The following is an 18,966-nucleotide window of genomic DNA, read 5'->3' as shown; positions in this document are numbered from 1 at the left end:
ATCCTGTTTTGCATAATAGAGTTACCATGTGTTAGTGATTTTTTTTTTTTCATGTATCCATGGTCATCTGTCAGCCTTTCTAACATAAAGATAGAATAATATTCTGTAAACACTGACATTTTGTAGTTTTCGCAAACTGCCTATGCACAAGTTAAAGGAAAACAATATCCCTTTCATAACATTTAACTATCAGGTTTACTCAGCATCCTTTATGCTTTTACATATATACATCCTTTTAACTACATATCAGGGTGATCTACTTAAAAATTAAGTGTTGTTTTTTACATGAAAGATTCTTTTTCTGGTGGAAGTAGTGTTGGTATTTAGAATCAGTGATTCACTCAGCACCAAATTTTCCTAGGCAGTGCATCATGCCAAAAATCTAGTATTGTCCTTTTTCTTGGTTTCTTAAAAAAAAAAAAAACAAACAACTTTTTTTTCTGTAAAGGGTATATTCTTTCTTAATATGTAAGGACTTGAGCACTCTTTTATTAGCATTAATGACATTTTTTTATACAAGTTACTGCACATACATATGAGTATGTATTCAAAGACTTACGTTTTTGTTTGACATGTTGTCAGATTAAATTGTTGCTATGATGCTCTAACTGTTACTAAGATTGTGTCTAACCTTCTATTTTCAGATATGTGATTCTGTGACAAAGTTCCCTTAAGGCAGAACTTTGTGTTTTTTGCTCTTGGAAAGCTTCTCCCTTCATCATACAGACACCTCTTTCTAAGTTCTAGTAAAACACATTAGAGTGATTTGCAAGTAAAAAGAATTGTTTGCATTTAGGAATGCTGGATATTAACAGAAAATAATAGAGAAGCAGAGGTATTTCAATTGTTAGTCTAAGTTTTTGAAGCTTACTAATATTTTAAGTGGAAATACATTTGAAGTACCTATGACCCTTCTATTTTACTTTTAAACCCTTAATTTCTTAAGTTTATCAAACATGGACTATAGAAGAAAGACCACTGTTTGTCCTATCATTCCCAGACCCTTAACAGTGGATGTTTTTGTATCATTAATTTCTTTTCTTTCAAGTAAAAAGATTTCATTACATGAATAAGCACTTTACAAAAATTAAGCATATAGTTGGAGTGCCCAGTTGCATGAACTGTCTGCAACTGATATCCAGTTCTTCTCTTGAGACAGAAGCAGTAAATAGCAAAGCACCGTATCTGTCAAAGCCAAGAGGAAGATATAGATGGAGACTACTAAAACTGGCTCAAAAAGCCATTCATTCATTAAGAAATGTTAAACTTTTCTTTTTGAAAAAAGAATTGCTCTTTGTAGGTGTCAAACTATACTCACAGTCAAATCGTGCAATTTGATGGCTTTTAGGGAGGGTTTTGAGCAAATTAATGAATTAACTAAGTTTTCTGTTACTTCCAGAGAAGAAACATCCCCATGCAATTTGTCTGTCTTGTCAAGATATTTTTTCTTAATGCTACATTCACCTCAACCTTTTTCAAGAAACATCTCTGAGTACAGAGATTTGTGTAAGACATTTTTTCTTTGAACTCATGATGAAAATATCTCATCAGTTTTTTTGCTACTTTCATCCCTCCTACAATAGTGAAGGTTTCTAGAGGTACTCTTTCTCTTTCATGCTTCTCTCTTGAAGTTAGTTCATTTGTCATTAGCAAACCCAATCCTAAAATGATCCTGGACAGATGTTGGTTGTTCCTTGGTTGAACTGTACTAATAACTATCTCAAAGATGGATTCACTTTTTTTACAGCCTCTACTTCAATGATTCTGGTTTTGTTTTTTTTACTATACTATTCTGGATAAATTGAAAGCATTGAATCATAGACTGTGGATGGAAGAGACATCTGGAGGTTTTCTAGTCCAACCTCTGCTTAAAGCAGGCCTGGTTAGGGCAGGTGGCTCAGAGCTCTGTCCAGCTGAGTTCTGAATATCTTCACGAATGGAGAGTCCACAATGTCTGCAGTCAGCCTCTTCCAATATCTGGTCAGAATTTTCACTATTCTGGCTTTTGTCCTATGGATCTTGTCCTAATCCCTGTGCGACTCTGAGAACAGCCTGGCTCTTTTTTTTTTTTTTTTTTAGAGGACTGTGTCCAATTTTATGGTCTCTGGTACAATAAGAATACTTCAAATATTTTAGTTTTTAGCCTACGGCAGTCACTTTTGCTCAGGTATTTGCAGGGCCGTTGGTGTCTTATCTTTGTGACCTAGTTAGCAGATGACAAGTCATGCTTTTCTTACCTTTTTCTTTGTAGAATACAAACTAATTGCCAGGGCTTCTAATTATCATTAATCTGAATCAGGGTTGCAGAGATTGTTCACCTGGACTTGATGTTGATTAATTATAGATACATTGTATTGCCTAGCTGTACCTAACAGAAATGTTTAATTCCAGTTTAATTCAAGCTACTTTTTGAGGGTTTTTTTGGGGTGGATGGGGAGAAGGCTTGGTGAGGGGAGAGGATTTTCCTCCAGAAAGCACGTTTGAATTGTATCTGCTTTGTCAGCCTTCTCACAGCAGTTTATGTACATTTTGTAAAAGTATGTGGCTTTTGAAGTAAAAAGATATTTGTGACAGAGAAAGCTTGTAGAGGGACATTGGAGAAATTTAAAAATTAGTAAACTGTGTGATTCTTGATTTTTATAATGAAACAAAAATCAGTCTTTCCATGTTCTGGTCACAAGAAACCAATTATTCTGAGGACTGAAGACCTTGGAAGAATTTTCTATAAAATCTTGAGTTACTGAAGTTGTTAGAATTAAGTCTTGAGAACGTGTCTATGGATTCTGGAGACAAAGAAATAAGGTGGATAATGTGGTAATATGATACTTCTGCTGGAGTTGATAAGGTTTTATTTGAACTCATCTTTGAATATCTAGAATGAAAATATTGGTGTTTTCTAAGCGAAAAATTCTCAGTGGGAGAAGCTGACAAAGAATCGTGGGCAATAAGGTAAAAAAGATTCTCAGTCAAGAAGCACGTGTGTTACTATAGTTACTCATGTCAATAGATAACCGTCTGGAATTAAATCCATATTTGTCTTGTTAGAGATTTTTTTTGTTTTTTTTCCTGGCCATAGATAGATCTCAGTGAGCAAGACATTTGAAAGCCAAAGTATACAGACCTTTTCTCTCTTCAGCCTTTTCATTGAAAATCTGTGCTAAAAGTATCACTGTAATACTTGCAAAGTCTCTTCTGAATAATACTATCCTCTGAGTACTTAGTTACACATGGAATCCCCATGTAGTCCATGGGTTGTGGTCTGGTATAGACACAAAAATGGTACATGGATGTGGTAGATCTCTGGCTCAGGAAATACTCTGAAGTCACCCTCACCAATTATTTCTGAATCACAAGCAGAGTAGTATTTTAGATGTTGGCCTAGGGTTCACACCTTTTTGTTGATCTAGAAGAAAGCACTTCTCTCCCAATTTATATTCATTCTTTTTTATTCATAAATGCACACCATGTGTTTGGTGATTTTTATGTATATGTAGAGTTCTGGAACAATGAGTGAAAGGTGGTTTCTGTCTAATATTGTACCATTTTCCCCACTACTAATTTCTTTTGCTCACAATCTATATCCTTTTGTTCTTTGTCACTCACAGAATACCATTCTAAATTACTTCAGTGCACCATACCTTTTACAAATACATTTCTTAATAGCTTGTCAGAGATCAGATGTCACAGAACATGGTTTTGCTAGTTTTCTGATGTTGGTTTCTTATAGGATGTGTCTGAGGAATTGCCAGTTCTTGAATGCATTTTCCACACAAGGCTGTGGTGTTTTTTTTCTCTCCTGTGTCTTAGGTTAATTTGAAAACCAGTACCTGCCTGCTCTGTAGGAGCTATCAGATCCCCTTTTCTTCTTGTGGGTAAAAATGGAACTCTCACTTTCTTTTTTGTGAAGCTCTATCTGATCTAGGGAAGTGAAATGTACTTGGAATTTGCACTTTATTGCTTTTTCCTGCTTTGAGCACTGTTTAAAAATACCAAAAGTGTATGCTGAAGACGGGGACCCACAAGTTCTAAACCAGAAATTTTTGTGAAATTGATTCTGCAGATTATCTTAATACTTATTTTTGTGGAATTTCAGAGATTTTTGCTCATATTAGTTTAGTACTTTTCAGATGAGAATATGATTTGTGAAGAATATTTTTATTCTGATTTCTTTAATAAAGACTATATCCAGCTAAAAAGAAGTTTTGTTTGTGATTTTATGCAGTTGTTGAAAATTTTGCCACCCTTATGATGCTTGTAAAAGGTATATTTGTTGGTGTTTAATCGTATGCTGTGGTTTGTTGTTCTTCTAAAAATGCTTTTTAAAAGAAAAATGGGAAAGGCAGTTATAGAAGTCTTGCAGATTACGTGAGATGTTCCTGTTACGTGAAACTGATACAAATACTACAGCTTTTGCTGCCGCTGTTCTGTTTTATTACATACAGCACTGTTACATGTAAGTCGTGTTATTTCAAAATTACGCGTGAAGCTAAGTGTGAAATATCATATCAGAGGACAGAGAATCTTACATGCTTCTTACAGGATCTGAACCTTTTGGTCCAGGGGCTATCTATCTCCTGAGAAAAGGACTAAGTGGTAAAAAAATTTCTTTTATTGGTTGTTTTACATTTTTTTGTGTTTTTTTTTTTTTAATTCTTAAATTCACTGTAGGAATTGATAGAAAAGTTTTAGCTATTGACTTTTATTTCACATATTCTGTTTTATGTAAATCAATCTTTGACTTTTGTTGTAACATTCCTTAATGTGCTGTTCTCATCTCTAAGTGTTGAAAACTTCTGGCGACTCTTCAGAATAAATGGGTAAATGAACAGATGAGAAAGGTGAACAGGAAAATAAAATTCTTTGGGTATCTGCTCTGGTGTTTGACTGCTGTCACCTTGTTAGACAGGAGTCAGTCCTTGCAGATATTCTAAACTTGACTGTATGTGGCCTTAAACAGCCTGATATAGTGTTTAAGGTCGCCTTGCTTTCAGGTGAGGTTGTGTCAGGTAACCTTCTGAGATGCTTCCCAAACTACATTTATTCTGTGATGCCTTCAATATATTCAATTGTATTGGTTTACTTGGGCTGTGGAAAAGAATTAGTTACAAAGGGCCAGACTTGTACTTTTTTTAAAAGTCCAATAGATTTCAGTTGAATCAATTGCAATATAAGCAACTAGTACTGTGAAAGAGGTGATGTTTTGCATCTGCTTGCTTTTTTTTTTTAATTAAAAAGATATTTTATTTAGTAAGTGTTTAAGTCAGTACTGGGATTTAAATGAACCAGCCTTGCTTCACAGGAGAAAATTGCTGTGACGTGTTCTGTGTTGTCATCTTTCTATTTTTCCCCATAACCCTGAAGTCTCATCCTTTAATACATGATTCTATTGTGTGTTCAAACACAGGTGCTAACTGCTGTATTATTGTGCCTTTCATTATGGGAGCTGATATGCATACTGTTTCATGGTGGTTGGGATTTTCCTACATGTCCCATTATATGACTGAATACACACTGTAACATGATAGAGAACCATTGATGTTTTGGTGGTGCCTGATTTTCACTATCTCATGATAGGACTAAGGCATACAGCCCTAGAACAACTTTGTATGGGGTGGTATTGTCTGATTGGAAGATAAAAGTGCAGTTGTTTGAGTAAAGAAGCGAAATAGTCTTGTTTCAGTCTCAGCCTTGCATCTTAGATGTTACAGGTTCTCAGTCCGCCCGCTCTAACCACCTTCAACAACTGGTATGTGTACAGACAGACCTAAGTTTGAATACCTGCAGGGATTTAGATGCTCTACTTCAAGAAAAAAATTGTAGGCTTTCTTTTGCTGATGTAGCATGAAATCAAAGTTTGCATCTCTTAGTATAGAGAGATATGGATGCCGTATGCATGTGGCAACAGTTAATTCGTTTGAATAATATTCAATGCTACTTTCCAAAGTAGTCAATTTTTTCTTTTTTCTTAAAATTTTGAAGCTGTGTTTGTCTTGTATCGTGGTTAAAAATGACTTTAAAAAAAACCCCCAAACAACCCAAACCAAAAATTGAGAACCATAAAATCCCCTTTTAGAAAGGTTTAGAAACCTTTAAAATTAAAAAAAAATAAATTTTTTAAATTTTAAAATTAACCTTTAAATTAAACCATGTTTAATTTTTGTTTTGACAGTGGTCTTTGGTAATGTTTATGTTGTTTTTCTGCCATTGAAGTCCTGGCCATGATAAATGAAAAGTATTCCTCTGTTTATGGTCTGTCTTATTCAACAGGTTACCTTTAGTGCTGAGATCTCAAACAGGAGTGAAGTGAAAATTGTAGGTTTGGTTTTGTGTTTTTTTTTTTTTTTTTAGAAAATTTTACAGATGACCTAAAATTATTTTAGTTTCCATTATGCTGTACATTCATAGTCTTGGGCTATGTATCCTTTGGGATATGTGTATTCTGTAATCAAAAATTTCTAACTAATGCCTTAGTAGCTTTTATAAGTTGTTAAGATGCCACATGCTTATCGTGCAGCTGTAATTGGTATAGATTAGGAGAAAAGTCTATATCAGCTGGGTAAAACAAATAAAGTCTGTTCCTGTTTCAAAATTGCTAAGAGGTGCTTGGAGTTTTGGCAGAAGAGCCATGAGGAAAAGTGCATGTGAGCTGGTTAGAAGTTTGTGATACAGAAATTTATCATCTGTTCTGCTCTTTATCACAGAGGTGTTGCCAGTATATATGCTTTCTAAATTACTACTTTTTATTTTATTTTATTGTTGTTTTTTTTTTTTAATCTCTTGCTTATCTTGGATAGGCTTTTTGGAGCCTGCAGTTTTGGCCAAAGATTTGTTCTTCAAATAATGCAGTCTATGTTATGTCCAGTGAAGAAACAGCTAATAAGCCTGTCCTAGTTTGAACACATTGAATGAGTCATTTAGTAAGCATAAAGATGCAGAGTAAAACCAATACGTTGTCGTAGGTAGGGGTTAACGACTGACAGTGTTTGTCAGCAATACAAATTCAGCAGCCCCACCCTCAGCCAGCTCTACACATACTGTTCTGACAAAACAAAGAGCAATATGCTTATTAAGTTGTTCCTTTAAAATGTACAAAATTCTGTAAGTAAGTTAGCTACTTGCTCAAAATTACAGGCTAGGTAATGTAGCATCCAGTTGAATGTACCTGGCAAAATTAGTTGTTATTACTGAAGCAAATTTATGTTTGATTTATCAAGTAACAGATCAGAACTTTGAATTTGAATTGTCGCTAACTGGAGATAGATGTTTAAGTGAATGAAGAATCCTTCTTAATTCACTGTTCGGTTTCACTACCACTTTTGCCTTTTGTATATGAAGAATACTGTGATTTCTGGTGGGATTACAACATTCCTTTTCCTCCTAACAGTTGGAATTGGGAAGAGGGGTGTTTTCCCAGCTTACATTTTTCTGTCTTATTCCTTGTGCATGGTTCCTGATCTTCCTGTATATTAAACCATAATTTTGGTACGTCTGTTAGGTAAGTGCTTTTCACAAAGATCTCATGACCTATGTTAAGCTGATGGTCGGGCTTTGGTGACTGCATTTTATATAGGAAAGCTTGCAAGCCTCTCAGATATGCATAGCTCTCTGTGTTTGAACACTTTCAGTTTGAATACTTTCATCATGCATTGTTATCAGTCATTGAGAAGGAAGTCTTGAGCAACCAGATCTGAATGCAGTGTTAACCTTGCTTTGAGGAGGAGCTTGGATTTGATGACCTGCTGGTCTGAATTTTGGCCTAAGTTTTTGTATGATTTGATGAATACAAACTTGTTGATAAAATCTGCTGAAAATGCAGTGGCTTACATATTTGTGATTCATGAAGTTTCCTTCTTTTCACAGGAGTGTGACCGGAGAGCTTCTCAAGCCTTTTAGTACATGACTGTCTTGAGAACTGTAATGTTTTGAAAATGGCCTGGGCTGGATGACCTATTGTGTATTTTCCAACCATAATTTCTATGAATCTGTAATTTTGAGGTTGACTACTTGTTGCCCAATTTTACAGTTACTTAATTCCAGTATCGGGCATATTTTAAGAGACCACATTTAGTCATGGTAAGACTGTGTGGTTTGTTTTGTCCTGTTGTGTTATTTTTTAAATCCTTCTGAAGATTGTCAGCACTTAATGTATTCTTTCCTATTCCGGTGCCACAAATAATATTCCTGGTCTGTGAGGAAAGAAAAGACTGATACCCATTTTGGAATAGGTGATTGATTAAAAAATGCTGCTCCCAAAATTGTTACAGTTCTATGTGAGGTGTTAGGCTAGTTCTGCTGTTTATTTATACCAGAAATGCATTTCTGTCGCCAGAATAAGGGGTGGAATGGAGAAATTGTGTATTTGGTCATATTTTCAGTATTGTTAACAATTCAGTTTATAATGAATTATTCAAACATTTTTTAGAGCTAAATGTATGTGTACTTTTGAGGGTTATGAAAGACTAGTAGCTAAAAATAGGCTTGATTAATCTTTTTTTAAACAGTTCTTAAAACATTGATGTGGCCCTGTTCCCTTCTTCTTGCAGAAAGGACCCTCTTCTTTCTATATGCAAGAAGAAACATCTTTTTGAAAAGATGTGTACTAGTTAGAGCTCTTGCACTAACACTTTTTGGCTGAAGAGAACATAGCCTTGGAATTTTTGAAGTACCCTATGTCAGCGTCCCTCAGGACTTAATCTATGCTTTCTATCCTAATTTGCTGCGTGCTTACTTGTGATACATGCTAACTTTGCCAGTTTCATTCTGATATTTAATTTTTTTTCTTGCCTACAGCAGACAAAGCATGTAAACAAATTAGAATTTCTTTTTGGCAGACTAGAAACTTAGCTTTGTCTTTGAAAACAGAGGTGTGTGTACATGTAGGGATATATATTATACATACACGAATAGCAAACAGTCCTTCCTAGTGAGAAACACAGCCTAGTATTCCTGTGGGATCTCCAAAGAACTGGAAATCGGAGGATTAGCAGTTAGGTGTGAAAAAACAATTGATAGTACTGAGACTTGCTTGGAGTCTGTTTCTCTTTTATTCCATTTGAATGATGTGTGGAATAATTCATAGATTAATCGTCCTGTTACAGCCATGAAAAGTCTGTGTTAAAATTTGTGGAGTAAGGAATTTTAGGTCAAAATAGTCTTGTAATCATTACCAGACGTACGAAAACTGTATATGAAGTGTAATAGCAAAGATGATGGATTCAAGAAAAGATTATTCTCCATTTTTTCTTCTGCCCTACATCCTTTCTATCAAAAATTACTTCTGTTTTATGTATACATAGGTTCTTATAAATTTTCCTGTAGGGGTTTATGTTGCCTTCCTGGAAATCCTTGCTAGTATTTAACACACATTTTTCCTACAGAGGCTTCTGTCCTTTACTGTCTTATGTCAGTGCTCCATTTGATGATAAATGAAAATAGTTAATCAATTCTTAGAATGTTTTCACATTTTGTAGGTACTTTTGTTTGCCTTTTTTAATTAAAAAAAACCCTCTCCATTTTAGCATGCCTTTCCAAAATTGCTTTAATTTCTATTGCACTCCTCTCAACATGTTCAGTTTGTCTTTTTAAAACACAGTGTTGAATATGGAATGTACTTCGTCCAGTTGAGACATAACCAGTTCTGAGACGATGGGAATAATATGTCTTGCTCTTCGGGGAGAAAACCTGCTGTGGTCCTTTGAAATAACTTTGGGTAGAGCCTGTAGGACCTGTTGATGTGATACATATTGTATAGATAAAATACCTATTTTGCCTTTTCTCCAACTGGCTGCTCTGATTGCTACTTGAATGCTACATTTTGCAGTACCTATATAAATCCTCAGTTTGTTTTGGATGACGTTTAATAGTAAGTAGGTAGAGTGAATATGTTGACATTCTCAGTTGTTTGTGCATTGCTGTCTGTGTCAGCAGTGGTGTTTATCTGTACAACTTCCATTGCTGTCATTTGTGTGTTCATGTGTTATTTTTTTGAGTTGTATTTTAAAGCTCTGAATGTTAATGGAATGCGTGAATGTTTGACCAGTCAAGTTTAACATTGATGGGAAAAATACCCAACTACCTTCTTTCTCTCTTAAAAAATAAAACAGCATAAAACGCAACCAACACAAAACCAACAAAACCCCTTGCAGTCCCTAAAAACATATTTAGTTCTTATACCACATGTGAATATTGGACGATACTCTAATTTACCCAAATCTGTCTGCTTACACTGTGATAGTGGTGATTTAAACTAAGTTCATCAATAAGAACTTGGAAATTAATTGATTAAACTTTGGAAGATGTGTGTTTGAATTGAAGTCTTTCTTGGTAGTGATTTTCAGCAGTGGATATAAACTGAAAGTGTCCCCTTCTGACATTCTAATACTTTAATTTGGAGATTTCCTCCAAACCCTTTTGATTATTCTGTTTCTGAGCATGTGCTTTCAGAGTAATAAAAGTTTCTCCAGCCTATCGTCTATTTTAACTGAAGTCAATTAACTTTACAAACACTTTGACATTCTATAAAGACCCTAAAGGATTTTTGGATCATCCTTCATTCACATATCAGATTGATATAATTTAAAATACATATAATGCCCTTCTTTGAACAGCCATGTATATCTTGAGTTACTTTCATTAGTTGAGTAACTTACCCTGCATTTTTGTAAAAGGAACTGCAATTTAACTCTAAATATATCAAAATGCCACAGAATTCAGGGCTACAACTCAAAAATGCTGATCAGTTTGTAAAATCTAAATCAGCCTCTCCATGAAACCTAGTGAAGGACCTCTGTGGTAGCAGAAAAATTTCCAGAAATTCACCACAGTCTTTTTCTAAGTTGTAGTTTGTGCTGATGTTGCCAGAGAGCTAAGAAGAGATGGGAAAAGCAGGAAATCTTTTTGGATTTAATCACAGTGCTGATTTGGAAAAGCAACTTAACAATAGAAAATATTTTTATATTTTAAATCATAAATGCAAAACTACAAAGTACATTGTATATCATGATTGCATTAAATTGGATTGTCTTCATGACTAATGAAGAGCATTCTTCACCTTGGAATCTGATGGTCAGAAATCCTACTTCCTGGACTTTTTTTTTTTTTTTAAGTACATATCCAGACTAGGTTATTTGCTGTTTTCAGTACCATTTGTTGAGGTACTGGGGACTTGACTGCTATATTTGAGAGCAATAGATATAGCTTTTAAAGTACCGTCTTTCTCTTTTCCTATCTTGGCATGCTTTTTTCTACATTCTTGCTTTCAAAAGATGTTTGACAATATTGATGGGCAGTGCTTATCTCTTCCCTTGAAGATACTCAAATTCCATCATAAAATACTCATTTTTTTTCATTTATCAATAAAAAAGTGCTTCTTAAGAGAGATCTTGCAGTTCTAGCTCTTGCATCCTTTATGTCAAAAAGTTCTTATTTAGATCCCTTGATCTTTTGTAGAACTTGTAAATTAGGAAGATACCAGGTAACCTGTGGAGATGAGTTCTTGAATGAAAGACTGAATACTCATTTCTAAATGAGAAGGTGATGAGGCTAGGAAGAGCACATAGATGAGCTAGGTAGCAGTTGTATCCAAGTGAAGGTCTCTACTCATGTCATACAACTGAAGTACAAATACATGAATCATTTTGTCTTTTGACTCCTAGTTGATCATAAAATCAGCACATTTCTCTTTTGAGACTGGCCAATATACTATTTTCCTGCAGTGCAGAGCATTGTATTACTTCATACTGCTGGGCTTTTAGGGTCTGACCATGGTGACTTGATCTACTTGAGTCTGTCCTTTAAAACTAACACTATAACTTTGGCTTTACAAAGTTTTTATTGCTATTTCATGAGGAAAGGGGATATAACAATTTAGTGAGTTTGGTTTTGTTTTTAGATTAAGATTTCTGCTACATTCTAGTACCAGTTGAAAGATGGATGACGATGACTTTGGAGGATTTGAGGTATGTTATTTGAATGACTTAATTTTAAAATTTAACTATTTTCAACTATTTTTATAGGAATTTATAACATTTTGTAAAATATGTAACATTTTTTTCCGTGTTTCTAGGCAGCAGAGAGTTATGAGTGTGGAAATGGTGAAACGCAGACTACATCCCCTGCTATTGCTTGGGCAGCATTTCCTACAGGTATTGATAAAATCACTATAAAAATTCTTCATAATGTATTGCTGTCCTTTTGTATTCACTGTAACTATTAGTAAAGTCTGATTGGCATCTCATGGGAAGAACAGACGGAGCTTCTTCACTAAAAGGATATTCTTACTTTTGAGTATGGAAGGTCTGTTGCAAATGATGGGAAACCATACAAAAAGTAAACTTGAAAATAAGGCTTGAAAATGTTGCTTCCTCTGTTAGATTTCTTGGACTGTGATAAAGTCTTTTAGTTGCTTTGGGAGAGGGGAGGAATGATCTTTTTTTACTTAAGCAGTTTTTGAAGTTAGAAAATACATTGCACATCCTTTATATCAAGCAGAAGCTGAAACACTATGGATCTACTTTTATGAATTTGTATAAATCCCTGGTGCCTATCTGGATTTTAAGAAATCAGTAAAAGCCCATCGATAGTGCATAAATGTACAATATCATACGGCTAAAAGATTAAGGAGGTGGTACCGAATGGCAATGGATTTTGTTGTGGGAGCTTAGTCTAGATTTCACTGCTTTCACAAAAAGAAACATCACTTTAGCAGCATTAGGGGAAAAAAAAACAACCCACATTTTATTGTTTGGTCAGGAACTAGAGATTTCTGCCTGTTATTATATTATTGTGCTGAATAAATTATGAAAACTAATCATAGTTTTAAAAATGAGACAGGAATTTGTCTCAAGATGAGCTGTCCATAAATCATGTTCTTCAAATATTTTTATTTATTTATTTCTGGCACTATTGGCTTTCATCCATTACAGAATAATTAGTTTTATTTGTCATTGAAATAAAGGAAAACAAATAATAAAGAAACTGTACTTTCCCAAGTAACTTTATTATTCAGCTTGTCATTTTGATATTTTTGTTATTCAAAAATACTGCTTAAATTAATTAGCATATTTGAAAGTGTTTAAATTGAATCCAATATAGCTGTGTGGTGTCTTTCTCATGAAGTCTAACTTAAATCTAATAAGATGTGTAGAATTTAAATGATTTTTACGTAATACGGAAGTTTTTTGTATGATTTGTCAGTGACACAAGTCTTAGGGTAGGTTACACCAACGTATTTTAAGTATTTCAAAATTAAAAGAAAAACCCTTGCATTCAGAATATTTTATTACTGTAAAATCTTTACGTGACTTTTTCATGCAAATGCTGCTGTGAATAATTAACTTATTGAAAGAAGCAAGATTTTAATAGGATCGATCAAAATGCTTGTTAGGCATTGACTTGTAAGTTAATGTACCAGTTATGCTGTTCTTAAATAATTTCGTTTATTGATCATTAATATTTAAACTGAGCTATTTTTTAATACAGTGGGCAAATCTAACTGTGAATGTGGTGTTACTGACTTCGGAGATGTTAGTGGGGGTAACTTGATACACTTTTATTTAAGAAAGTAACTCAAGTATTTTAGAACGGTCCTTGCAAGTGATAAGCAAGATACTTCAATGAAAGAAATATAATTATTTGTAAGTCAGTTTTGCTTTGTTTCTTCTTTAAATGCTTAGTAGTCAAAACATATTTTTATGCAACTTCATAAAAATAAGGTTTTAAGAGTGATATCAGTTTGCAATTCAGTAAGTGTGTACTGAATTTTGAAGTGTCAACTTTATTTATTTGTTTTAGGTTTTTTTTTCTTCCTGAAGAAGAGATATACAAACTGTCAATTTTCTTGCGCTTCTGTAGCTGTCAGGTTTGTGTATCTTTATGCCTGTAAGAAGGATCTCGAAATTTAGCGCTGTGCTTGCATGTCAGCAGATTCTGGTGTTATCTCTGCTTTCTTAAGGCTATGAATAAGATGTCTTTTAGCTTATAGTGAATAGCAGGAACAGGATCCAAGTCTCTGCATGCTATGTCAGTGTTTAATTTTGGCAGGAATTCTTTGATCATCAGAAGGAGCTCATGTAATGTAGCAGATGGAAAAACCAAGTAGATCTTCACCAAAGAAGGACTGTTTTGGCTGAGATGGAGCCTCATGAATCTATCTGTTGTGGATTGTTCTAAGTAAAACAAAAGTTGTTTTAAAAAAACCCAAAAAGACAAATCAAAACAGGGCGAGAGATGCGTTTTCAGTGAAATTAAGACAGAATTCCCATCTGGGAATGGGTTGGAAGTGCAGTCTGAGCAGGCGTTTCTGATTCAAGCTGTGCAGATTTCGAATGATTTTGTATACAAGTGTTAGGTGAGACCACGTTCATGGTAGTGTTAACTGTGGATGAGATGGAGATTTTTTTTTTTTTTAGCTTCATTTTGTGAGGAAATGAGGCTTATGCTATTGCTTTCAGTACCTGTTTTCCCATTATAGGTTTTGAGTATGTTGCTTAGTTTTAGTGAAATCGTTTATAGTCTCAGTTAATTACACTTCTATTTTTTTTTAATCAGTATCTGAGTAATGATAGAGCTTGACCGGGTGCTTCACCAGAGAAAAGGAAAGTTGAATCCAGTCATTGTATATTCTATAGAAGCTGTCTGGTGTTGAAAGTTATTTGGCGATTTAGAAGAACTATAGCCTACAGCTACCATCTAGGACCATCTAGGAACTAAAAGGATTAGGGTCAAGAACACAACTGTATGGAAGCCAGCACTGAAGCATAAACATCTTAATTTCACTGTTTTACGTGACCTAGGTGACCTCCATTTGTTTAACGGAAATGTAATCAGTTCAGTCCATGAACTGGAGAGCTGCTCAGATGTCCAAAAGCTGAATTCAGCTTTTAGGGTGAGCTTGAGTAGCTCCTGTGTGTCTGTCAGTTGTATTGATTAAGGCTCTACTGCCTGTAACGCTCACGTAGCCACGTAAGTTTACATGTGGAGCCATATCGCATTCCCAAGTTTAATTGGTTTGGCAGCTCACAGGGTGACACTTGAATTTTCTTCTATCCTTTGGCCACATACATTAGAAAAATTATTAGTTTTTATATATGGCATCCAGTCTGTATTGATCCAAGGTTATTTTACGTACTGATTTTTGACTGAAACATTATTTCTGTACTTCTGGAGCGAAGGTGTGTCAGAGGAGCTCTTTTTGTTTATTTGTTAAGTTCTTCTGGGAATCTTTTCTATGCTTTGTGTCATGTCAGTATACTTCCTTTCTGTAAGATCTAGAAGTAGCCTATATAATTTTGAATCTCTTGATTTACCCTTTGGATTAATTTGGCTAAGTTTTATGTTTGGTCTCATAGTGAGAGCTCTCAATGCTTGCTTGAATAACAGAACATTCTCCAAATTACTGGAGGAGATTTTTCTCCTTGTTCTAATATTCTTTCGTTAAAAATACAAATGGACTGTATGTATACAAAGCTTATTTTTCATGTTTCAACTAAGAATTCAGTATTTCTGATGGTCTCGTTTTCAGCGTTGAAAGAACAGATGCTTTGAAGTCTATACAATATGAAATGGAGTGATCTGTACTAGTGTGCAGACATGTAAGCAGACATCTGTATGGCTTCAAGGGTGCTGTTTTCAGCTGTTGTGTTGAAGTGATTGTTTTAAGTTGTTTCTTTTCATAATAAATTTTGGTTTTCTGCAGAATACTAACATCTTGATTTTGGAGGTGTGGTGGAGAGGGAGGAACTAGTAGCAGTAAATAAGTATATATCCCTAAGGAATCACAGAATCAATCAGGTTGAAAGAGACCTCTGGGATCATCGAGTCCAACCATTGCCCTGACACCACCATGTCAACTAGACCATGGCACTAAGTGTCATGTCCAGTCTTTTCTTAAACACATCCAGAGATGGTGACTCCACCACCTCCTTGGGCAGCCCGTTCTAATGTCTAATGACCCTTTCTGAAAAGAAATGCTTCCTAATGTCCAACCTGAACCTCCCCTGGCGAAGCTTGAGGCTGTGTCCTCTTGTCCTATCGCTAGTTGCCTGGGAGAAGAGGCCAACTCCCACTTCACTACAGCCTCCCTTCAGGTAGGTGTAGACTGCAATAAGGTCACCTCGGAGCCTCCTCTTCTCCAGGCTAAACAAACCCAGCTCCCTCAGCCGTTCCTCATAGGTCAGACCCTGCAGACCCTTCACCAGCTTGGTCGCCCTCCTCTGGACTCGTTCCAGCACCTCAACATCTTTCTTGAAGTGCGGGGCCCAGAACTGGACACAGTACTCAAGGTGCGGCCTCACCAGTGCCGAGTACAGAGGGACAATCACTTCCCTAGACCAGCTGGCTACACTATTCCTAATAGAGGCCAGGATGCCATTGGCCTTCTTGGCCACCTGGGCACACTGCTGGCTCATGTGTAGCCGGCTGTCGATCAGCACCCCCAGGTCTCTTTCCGCCAGGCCGCTTTCTAACCACTCTTCCCCCAGCCTGTAGCGCTGCATGGGGTTGTTGTGGCCGAAGTGTAAGACCCGGCACTTTTTCTTGTTGAACCTCATGCCGTTGGTCTTGGCCCATCTATCTAACCTGTCCAGATCCCTCTGTAGGGCCTTCCTACCCTCCAGCAGATCGACACTCCCACCCAGCTTGATGTCATCTGCAAATTTACTGAGGGTGCGCTCAATCCCTACATCTAGATCATCTATAAGGTATTGAACAGCACCAGCCCCAGAGCTGAGCCCTGGGGAACACCGCTAGTGACCGGCCGCCAGTTGGACTTTGCCCCATTCACCACCACTCTCTGGGCTCGGCCATCCAGCCAGTTTTTAACCCATTCAAGAGTCCACCCATCCAAGCCCTGGGCAGCCAGTTTGTCTAGGAGGATGCTGTGGGAGACAGTGTCGAATGCCTTACTGAAGTCTAGATAGACTACATCCACAGCCCTGCCCTCACCTACTAAGCGGGTCACTTTGTCATAGAAGGAGATCAGGTTGCTCAAGCAGGACCTGCCTTTCATGAATCCATGTTGGCTGGCCCCGATGCCCCGATTGTCCTGCATGTGCCATGTAATGGCACTCAGGATGATCTGTTCCATCACCTTGCCTGGCACCGAGATCAGGCTGACAGGCCTATAGTTCCCTGGATCATCCTTCCGACCCTTCGTGTAGATGGGCGTTACATTTGCTAATTTCCAGTCATCTGGAACTTCTCCAGTTAACCAGGACTGCCGGTAGAGAGTGGTAATCGAGAGTGGTTTGGCGAACTTGCCAGTTCCTTCATTACTCTGGGGTGAATCCCATCTGGGCCCATAGCCTTGTGGGTGTCCAGCTGGCACAGCAGGTCACTAACCGTCTTCTCCTGGATTACGGGGGGTTCACACAGCACCCCATCCCTAACTTCAGGCTCTGGGGGCTGAGTCTCCTGAGGACAACTGGTCCTGACATTAAAGACCAAGGCAAAGAAGGCATTGAGCAGCTCTGCCTTTTCCTGATGCCCTGACACTACACTACCCTCCTCATTCAGCAAGTGGTGGAGGCTCTCCTTGACCCTCCTTTTGCTGTTAATGTATTTGTAGAAACTTTTTTTGTTATCTTTGACTGTAGCAGCCAAATCAAGCTCTAATTGAGCTTTGGCCCTTCTAATCTTCTCCCTACGTGACCTGGCAACATCCCTAAAGACCTCCCAAGTTACCTGACCCTTCTTCCAGAGCAAATAGGTTCTCTTTTTTTCCTTAAGTTCTAGCCTAAGTTCTCTGTTTAACCAGGCTTGTCTTTTTCCCCAACGGCTTGTTTTCCTACACGCCGGGACAGCCTGCTCCTGAATATTTAGCATTCCTTTTTAAAGCACGTCCAGCCTTCCTGGACTCCTTTGCCCTTCAGGACCGACTCCCAAGGGACTCGGTCCACCAGCCTCTTAAACAGGCTAAAGTCTACCCAGCAGAAATCTAAGGCAGAAGTTCTGCTCTTGCCCCTCCTTACTTCCCCCACTGTCGAAAACTCTTAACATTTCGTGGTCGCTAGTCCCAAGATGGCCACCGACCCTCACATCTCCCACTAGTCCTTCTCTGGTCACAAACAACAGGTCAAGCAGGGCCCCTCCTCTAGTGGGCTCATTTACCACTTGCATGAGGAAGTTGTCCTCCACACATTCGAGGAGCCTCCTAGATTGCTTCCTCTCTGCCATGTTGTATTTCCAGCAGACATCCAGCAAGTTGAAGTCGCCCACAAGTACAAGGGCCGGCGACCGGGTGGCTTCTGACAGCCGCTTGTAAAACGCCTCGTCCGCCTGCTCATCCTGGTTGGGTGGTCTATAACAGACTCCCACTGTAATGTCCGCCCTGCCGACCTTCCCCCTGATCTTTACCCATAGACATTCAACCTTGTCATCCTCATCATCTTCCTCAATTTTGACACAGTCCAAGCACTCCCTAACATACAATGCTACCCCACCACCTCTCCTGCTTCACCTGTCCCTCTTAAAGAGCTTATAGCCATCCATAGCAGCACTCTAGTCATGAGAGTCATCCCACCACGTTGCTGTGATGGCAACCACATCATAACCTTCCTGCTGTACAGTGGCTCCTAGCTCTTGCCCATACTGCGTGCATTGGTGTAAATGAACTTCATCTGGGCTAGCAATCTTGCCCCCGACGCAGGCCTGTCACCCCTAGGTTCATTTCTGGTTGCCCTGATCTTATCCCCCTCCCCCCTCGAACCTAGTTTAAAGACCTCTTGATCAGCCCTGCCAACTTCTGGGCCATAACACTTTTCCCCTTCTGACTCAGGTGTTCCCCATCAGGCATAAGCAGGTCCAGTGCCATGAAAGCTGCCCCGTGGTCAAAGAACCCGAAATCCCACCTACGGCACCAAGGAGATTGGAGGGAACTGGTTTCATCCCTTGCCATGACTGGACAGGGTTCAAAGGTCTTTTTTGATAGTTGTATACAGCCTCATTTAACTCTGGAATGGTCTTGTTTTT

The 18,966-nt window shown here is 37.5% G+C and overlaps 1 protein-coding gene across 1 annotated transcript in view; it reads left to right on the top strand.

Annotated features, from left to right (window-relative positions):
- The window catches only part of CCDC91 (coiled-coil domain containing 91), a 160,425-nt gene that overhangs the window by 16,153 nt on the left and 125,306 nt on the right, over positions 1-18,966 (top strand). The window contains 2 exon segments of the mRNA XM_068401709.1: positions 11,891-11,957; positions 12,065-12,143. Coding sequence (XP_068257810.1) covers positions 11,928-11,957; positions 12,065-12,143 — 109 coding nt within the window. The 5' untranslated portion in view covers positions 11,891-11,927.

Source organism: Nyctibius grandis, chromosome 5, assembly GCF_013368605.1.
Source record: "Nyctibius grandis isolate bNycGra1 chromosome 5, bNycGra1.pri, whole genome shotgun sequence".
NCBI classification, from domain to species: Eukaryota; Metazoa; Chordata; class Aves; order Nyctibiiformes; family Nyctibiidae; genus Nyctibius; species Nyctibius grandis.
Note: the sequence above shows the minus strand (reverse complement) of the source record. Positions and strands in the feature narration are given on the sequence as shown.